This window comes from Suillus discolor, assembly GCF_016758755.1.
Source record: "Suillus discolor strain FC423 chromosome Unknown F5147scaffold_52, whole genome shotgun sequence".
Taxonomy (NCBI): Eukaryota; Fungi; Basidiomycota; class Agaricomycetes; order Boletales; family Suillaceae; genus Suillus; species Suillus discolor.
The window spans coordinates 231850-240456 of record NW_024541299.1 but is presented as its reverse complement, the minus strand read 5'-3'; the positions used below and the strand labels follow the sequence as shown (position 1 = coordinate 240456).

The following is an 8607-nucleotide window of genomic DNA, read 5'->3' as shown; positions in this document are numbered from 1 at the left end:
AGCTCTGACTAAGTTGATCACCTGATTGGTTTAGCGAGCCTCCCAAGAACTCATGTATTATCTATCACGAAAACTAGAAAAGTTGTAGACCATGTTAATCGAGGACTGGCAAGAAGTCTTATCCAAGTGTAATTGTGGTGTCATTACATTCTTATATGCTTTATATAAGACCCTCGGTTATTAAGACACCGCCAATGGTGCAGGATCTATGGATGAAGATAAGTCAGTTGACAAAAATAGACCTATCACAGCACCATTATCTCCATGTCCAGAGATGGTTTTGAGTCAGCAGGCTGTTGTGCATACTGAGGAAGACGAGAATGCATTGATTGTACAAAGATGATGAGATGGCAGAAGATAAGCTCTGTATGTGCAATAACCTCAATGCAAACATCATATTAATCAAGTACAAAACAGAACACCTTATAAGAGATTGGAACTTGATCCGACACCACATATTATTGAAATTGATGGCTGCTGTGCTTATTATTTCAAGTGCTAATGGCAAAGAGAAAGTTACGTACTCCCACCATTAACATACACACTATAGCAATGGTGCTGGTGCTGGACTTATATCCTGCCATTTCTACATATATCTTACAGAAGTACTTCTTAACACTCCTTGACTGTTCTGAAGCCTCCACACATCTGTCCAAGTCATCCAAAGGTAGTCCATCCACTTCTGAGGGTGATTCTCTTCTGCAATCCACTGTATCATATTCTATTCATATCCATTTGACTTTGCTGGCATGGTTTCACTTCATTTGTCTATTATTGAATATGTCATAGAAACAGATATGTTGGCAGCCCATAGGAAGCCTCAAATAATGCATATAGCAATACACCCCATGCATTATTACATGGATATCAGTGTAGCAACTTGCCTCGAGTCTTATTACATTTCAGATAGCTCATCTCACTACTGTTCTTGCCTACATAAATCCAGACTTTCATGCTGTAGTATATAATCTCACTCACCAGCTGATTTGTACTTCACTTTACTTCTCTTGCTATGAGTCATAGTTAGTAGGGTCACTTTCAGATAAGTCATACTTCACGCAATTGATCCTTTTATTTGGTTTGACTGCTGCCACTTCACATCTCACTAGCTCTGAGTCTTTCAATATGCTTTGCATAGTTGTACTTTTGTACTCTCACTAGTCTTATACTTTGACATACCCATTATACTGACTCTCAGAAACCTCACTGTTTAGTCGCAAGCTCTTCAGAGCTTCTGTGTATCATCAGACCTTCATTTCTTGACTTTGGACCACCTTTGCTTGCATTGGATAAGTACTTTGATACTTTGGATGCACTTTTAGATGTGGTCAAAGTTGGGAAGGTAAAAACTTACCTATCTAATAGGTGTATGTGAGCTAAGAGGTTTATAGTCCCACACTAGCAAAGAGCTGGCAGAGACATTTGCAAAAATGCTAGAAGAATTTGGCATATGAGGAAAGGTATGATTCACAAAAACAAAACACACTTATATGCAAATGAATCCATGGGGCACAGATGCTGAGTATTACATGTGATAATGTGTCCAACAATGACAGAATAATTTGCAAACTGAGTGATAAAGTGCTTGGGTTCAGTGGAGCAGTGATGTACACCAGGTGCTTCCTCCACATGGTAAACCTAGTAGTGAAATTGTTGATTAACGAGTTCAATGTGAAGAAACAAGGAGCCAACTAAGTGGATAGTACTGAGATGGAGCTGGAAGAACTCAGTGTGGAGGTGGAAGAGGATCCAGGAATGATAGATGAGGTAGGAATGATGGATGAGGTATATAATGAAGACAGATTTGTTGAAAAGGCTGAGTTGTTAGATAAAGGTGAGCATGTCACCTCACACTGAACAAAGAGATTCAACCAGTGAAGTTAGCACTTGTCAAAGTAAGTGCATGCAAGAAAATCAAACTCACTATTGGATTCAACTTATTCCCCAAGTGTGCAAGCTTACATGAAAAAAAAAAGAATATCTGAGATATTGTCTGTGAGCAAATATTGAAGTCATGGTCTTATAGAAAAAATATGGTGTTCAACAGGTTTTGAACTTGTTGCACTGCAATAGAAACAGATTTTGACTCTGTTATGACAGCCATATGGCTGAACACAACTTTGATCATCTGCGAGCAAACCGACTATGAGCAAATTTCAAGGTGTGTTTTGATAGAAAATGAATTTTATCATTGGCAGGTTTGAAACCTGCACATTCCAAGAGAAACAGATTTTGACTCTGATGATCACTTGACAATTTCTTTTTTAGCAGGTTTTGAACCCACACAGATAGATTTAGATTCTGTTGCATCAACTGGTTGACTAAGACCAGTTGAATGCACTTCCAATGAATCCATTCAAAAGTGAATCCTCAAGGCAGTTCTTTCAATAGTATGGTCGCCATGATTGATTCTTTTATTCTACTCTTATTGCAAAAGACATCATAATTCTTCTGGGGCTCTTGACTTCAAGACCTGTTTATTTAGCGATTGGTCTGAAAAAGTGCTGATGACAGACCACCATGGTGGGCTGATGATGTTTGTGATGTCTTGGGATTAACAGCTGTGTCATAAGTAAGGACCAACAATGGAAGGATCACATATGATTGGACTCAAGGGGGATGTTAGAAAATTAATGTTAGAACTGATAAAATACAGATAAATGTACCTTGAGGATTTGCTTCTGAATGGGCTCATTGGAAGTGCATTTAACTGGTCTTAGCCAAGCAGTTGATACAACAGAATCTAAATCTGTCTGCATGAGTTCAAAACCTACTAAAGATGAAATTGCAAGTGAACATCAGAGTCAAAATCTGTTTCTCTTAGACAGTGCAGGTTTGAAACCTGCCAATGATAATATTTTTATTTTATGAAATCATACCACCAGTGAGATGGTGCTCTCAGGAAAGTACACATGAGTCCATGTCAAGGCTTTGGCATGTTCTAATAGAAAAAAAATGCGACATTCAACAGGTTTCAAACCTGTTATGTTCCAGTGGAAACAGATTTTGATTCTGTTATGACAACCACTTGGCCAAACACAACTCTGATGAGCTTTTAAGCAAACCAACCATGAGAATATATCAAGGTGCATTTTGATAGAAAATAAAAATTATCCTTGGCAGGTTTTAAACCTGCACAGTCCAAGAGAAACAGATTTTGACTCTGGCAATCACTTGGCTATTTAATATTTGGTAGGTTTTGAATACACACAGACAGATTTAGATTCTGTTTTATCTACTTCTTGGCTAAGACCAGTGAGATGCACTTCCAATGAACTCATTCAGAAGTGAATCCTCAAGGCACAAAAGTTCAATGTATGACCAAAGTCTTGATGCAAACTCGGAATGATAAGTACAAGAACAATTTAATTCTCTTCAAAGATCTTAACTTGATTGAAGAAAAAGAGCAGATTACACATCAAACTTTCCAGTTTGATTCTAATGACCCGAGGAAGTTCTGAGATAAAGCAGAAGTATTAGACAACAGTGTGACATTCCGCGCTGAGGTGCTTTCGAGCGCTCAGTGTCAAATAGCAGTTATAGTGGAAGTGCAGCCAACAGGCAAAGTATGTGAGTTGCTTCTGAATGGGTTCATTGGGAGCGCATCTAGCTGGTCTTAGCCAAGCAGTTGATATGACAGAATCTAAATCTGTCTGCACAGGTTCAAAACCTGCTAAAGATGAAAATCTCAAGTGATCACCAGAGTCAAAATCTGTTTCTCTTGAACAGTGCATGTTTGAAACCTGCCAATGATAATATTTTTATTCTTATTCTATGAAGGCACACCTTGACATATGCTCATGGTTGGTCAGCTTGGCTGATCAGAGCTGTATTTAGCCAAGTGGTTGTTGTATGTAACAGAATCCAAATCTGTTTCTATTGGAGTGCAACAGGTTTGAAACCTATGAAACATCACATTTTTTTCTATAAGAACATGCCTCAAATATTTGCTCATAGACGGTGTGTGCGAGGAATGATAGCTACAGTCATTCACCATCATTTGAGTTTGAAATTTTCAGACGTCTACCACAACACAACCAGACACAATCTCGAAAATCGCTTTTGGGGATGTTATGATAGAAGAGCTAATCTACTTCGTACAAAATTTTGAAGAGTATCAAATGAGATGTTATTCTGCGATGAAAAGTGTGTAATTCTTGGTGTTATCATACATTCACCACCATTTGAGTTCACCAAAAAAGGCAAATTGATTCTCCAGTGGCGCAGATAAGATACACTGTTCCATCTCAGGTTTCTGTAGTTCAGCTGTGTAGGCCTCCATGGCATGAGCAATAGCTTTTTCTCGTTCCCGAGATGCCAACCATTTTTTCATCGAGGCAGATTGTGCATGCTGGGCCATCTTGAGAGGTGAGTGAAAGTTTCATATATCAAGTTCGTGTTTATCGGATCTCGCTTATTGTGCTTTGGTAACGCAGATAAGATGCTATTGAGACACTCTCCACCGGCAACATTGTGGCAACATACACACTCATCATCTCCCTTGCAGAATCGAATAGTGATGTGCTTGGAGGTTGTGTGCATGTATTTCTTCAATTTACGAATCTGATTCTAGTTGTTTTGCTTTCAGTGACATAAAATAGTGAAAATTTGGTAACAAAACATAACATTACACAATTGTTCAAGGTCTTTTATACCTATCATTACTGCCAATACATAGTTATGCACATAACTCATATGATTGAGCAAAAAATTTACATGGGATAGTATTAGATTTGAGTGTCATACAAGGAAAACGCAAATGGTGGTGAAAACGCAAATGACGGTGAATGACTGTAGATGAGAAGGGGTGAAAGGAGAAGAAAGGGTGAAGTGGGGTAAAAACTCAAATAGACCTCTGGATGTGAGTATAGATTTGGCCCAAGGGGATTGCTACTGAGAATGATTCCTCTAATGTAAAATATGAGGGGAAACCTAGAAACTGGTAGGGGTAACTGAGAGTAGAGGGAATGCAAAAGTTAGCGCTGGTGTGATGCGAGCACAAGTGAGTCGCCAAAAGCACGATATGATGCACGGCCATGCAGCTGAAGATTTGACAAAGCATGAAAGCACTTGGTTGAGCCAAAAGGTTATTGTGAAAAGCTGCGAGCACAAAAATGAGGTGGCGCAATGATAAACAGAAAGGGATGTTTGATGATAAAAAGCAGGTGTATGAAATGCAAACATTAGCACAGCCATTTAGAGACGTGCATGTGGAGGTATGCTAAAGGTTTAGATTTTTTAGTCCTAGCATTATTGCGTGCAAATGGATGATAATTCAATGGGAGAGATAGATGTTGCATGAAAATCATAAGTACTTAGTATATATGAGAGCATGCCAAAGCACTATTTGGAGCCGAGTAGGTAGCAGTAATATGTAACAAGGGTTCATGACACAAGTAATGAAAATATACTTTGGAAATATGGTCAGTCTAATATGAATCAAGTAAAATACGCACCAATAGACAAGCAGAGGACACAGATAGGACAGAGGAAGGACATATGATGGAGCCAAAGAAAAGCCAATGCACATCAAACTCCATGAGGAAATGTCAAGGCATATTTTTATAGAAAAAAAATTATCATTGACAGGTTTCAAACCTATCATGGTTCAAGAAAAACAGATTTTGAGTCTGTTGATCACTTGAAATTTCATCTTTAGCAGGTTTTGAACCCGCACAGACAGATTTAGATTCTGTTATATTAACTGCTTGGCTAAGACTAGTTGAATGTACTTCCAATGAACTCATTCAAAAGTGAATTCTCATGACACATTTATTTGCATTTTGTCAGTTCTTTCAATACACATCATTATACAGATTACAAATCTCTTGGACTTGGACTGTGCATGCTTGAAATATGCTGAGTGATGCATGTTTTTGACCTGCTCAGTCCAGGAAAATTAGATTTTGACTTTGATAACTCCTGAACTAGCAACAATGAAGATCAAAGTCTGAGAAAATATTAATTGAGCATGTTGCAACATTAAGAAGAAATGCATCATTTGACTGATTGCAAACATGTATGCTTTGATTGAAACATATTTTGAATACATTGTGGCAATGATGTGGAAAAGAGTATTTATGATGGGTTTTGGAGAAAACTATCCATGAGAAAATATCAGAGTGTAATTGCACAGAATAAAAACATAATTATTAGCAGGTTTCAAATCTGCAAAGTCCAAGAGACACAGATCTTAAATCTGGTGACAACTTGACTAAGACCAATGAAGATCAATGTCTGATATACTGTCTATGAGCAAACATGTTCTCATAGAAAAAATGTGACATTCAATGAGTTTCAAACCTGTTGCATTCCAATAGAAACATATTTTGATTCTGTTATGACAACCACTCAGCCAAACACAACTTTGATTAGCTTGCAAGAAAACCAACCATTGGCATATTTCAAGGTGTGTTTTCATAGAAAAAAAAATGTGCCAACTGGCAGGTTTGAAACCTGCATGGTTCAAGAGAAACAGATTTTGACTCTCGTGATCACTTGACAATGACATCTTTAGCAGGTTTTGAACCTACGCAGACAGATTTAGATTCTGTTATATTAACTGCTCAGCTAAGACCAGTTAGATGCACCCCCGATGGACCCATTCACAAGTGAATCCTCAAGGCATATTTATCTACATTCTGTCAGTTCTTTTAATAATATGGTCACCATGATTGATTTTTTTAATTCTACTCTTATCACAAAAGACATCAGACTTCTTCTGGGCCTCCACTTCAAGACCTATTTATCCAGCAATTGCTCCAAAGATGTGCTGATGGCAGACCACCATGGTGGGATGATGATGTAATGTTAGAACTGACAAAATGCAGATAAATGTACCTTGAGGATTCACTTTTGAATGAATTCATTGGGAGTGCATCCAACTGGTCTTAGCTGAGCAGTTAATATGACAGAATCTAAATCTGTCTGCGTGGGTTCAAAACCTGCTGAAGATAAAATTGCAAGTGATCATCAGAGTCAAAATCTGTTTCTCTTGGACTGCACAGATTTGAAACCTGCCAATGATGTCATTTTTATTTTATGAAAATGCACCTTGGCAGTTTGAAACCCATTGAATGCTGCATTTTTTCTATTAGAACATGTCTTGAATATTTGATCATAGACAGTTTCTCAGACACTGATCTTCATCAGTCTTAGTTGAGTTGTCACCAGAGCCAAAATCTGTTTCTCTTGGACCATGCAGGTTTAAAATCTGCCAATAATAACATTTTCTTTTCATGAATTTTTTGCAAGAAAGTCATAATGCCATCAGAAAATTGAGACCTTCTGATTCATTTTAAGATTCATGTGGGAAATGTGAAGGTGTGATTTCATAGAATAAAAATAAAAATAAAAATGTTATTATTGGTAGGTTTCAAACCTACACAGTTCAAGAGAAACAGATTTTGACTCTGGTGACAACTCAACTAAGACCAATGAAGATCAATGTTTGAGATGCTGTCTATGAGCAGATATTCAAGACATGTTCTGTTACAAAAATGCATCACTTGACAGGTTTCAAACCTGTAGACTTCAATGGAAACAGATTTTGAATCTATTGTGGCAATGACATGGCTGACATCAGTTGAGATGAGTTTTTGAGAAAATAACTCATGAGACAATTGTCAAGATGTGTTTTCATGGAAAATATATTTTATCATTGCCAGGTTTCAAACCCACACATTTCAAGAGAAACAGATTTTGACTCTGGTGAACACTTGATAATGTCATCTTTAGCAGGTTTTGAACCCACACAGACAGATTTAGATTCCATCATATCAACTACTTGGCTAAGACCAGTAAGATTCACTTCCAATGGACCCATTGATAAGTGAATCCTCAAGGCAGTTCTTTCAATAGTATGATCACCACAATTAATTCTTAGGCCTGTTTATCTAGCAATTGCTCTGAAAAATTGCTGATGGCAGACCACCACAGTGGGCCGGTGATGTTTGTGATGTCTTTTGGATTAACAATTGAGTCGTGAGTGACAACTGACAATGAAAGGATCACACATGATTGGACTCAAGGAGCATGTTAGAAATTAATTTTAGAACTGACAAAATGTACCTTAAGGATTCACTTCTGAATGGGCTCATTGGGAGTGCATCCAACTGGTCTTATAGCTAAGCACTTAATATGACAGAATCCAAATCTGTTTGTGTAGGTTCAAAACCTGCTAAAGATAAAATTGCAAGTGAACATCAGAGTCAAAATCTGTTTCTTTTGGACTGCACAGGTTTGAAACCTGCCAATGATAACATTTTTATTTTATAAAATCTGAAAATCTGACCTTGACATTAACTCATGTGTACTTTCACGTTGTAGCTCGTGCTCCCAAACATCTGCTTTATATGATGTTTGTGGATGCACTTTTCTGTGTCCAAGAACATCTCTGGGCTCCACATCACCCTATATTTGTAGGCTCATAGGATCCATATTTACAACTCACTTTCAGGCTCAGTTTATACACCATTACCCTCCTAATAGATTTTGACTCTGTTTCAATGTCTACTTGGCTAAGACCAGTGAGATGGAGCTCTTAGGAAAGTACACATGAGTCAATGTCAAGGCATGATTTCATAGAATAAAAATGTTATCATTGGT

General features: G+C 37.7%; 1 protein-coding gene across 1 annotated transcript; it reads left to right on the top strand.

Annotated features, from left to right (window-relative positions):
• Positions 1-1515: 1515 nt before the first annotated feature.
• Positions 1516-1695, top strand: F5147DRAFT_581885 (uncharacterized protein; the record flags this gene model as incomplete). Its single annotated transcript, XM_041431619.1, has 1 exon — positions 1516-1695. One exon carries the CDS (start codon positions 1516-1518, stop codon positions 1693-1695), a length of 180 nt encoding a protein of 59 aa, XP_041289741.1.
• Positions 1696-8607: the final 6912 nt, after the last annotated feature.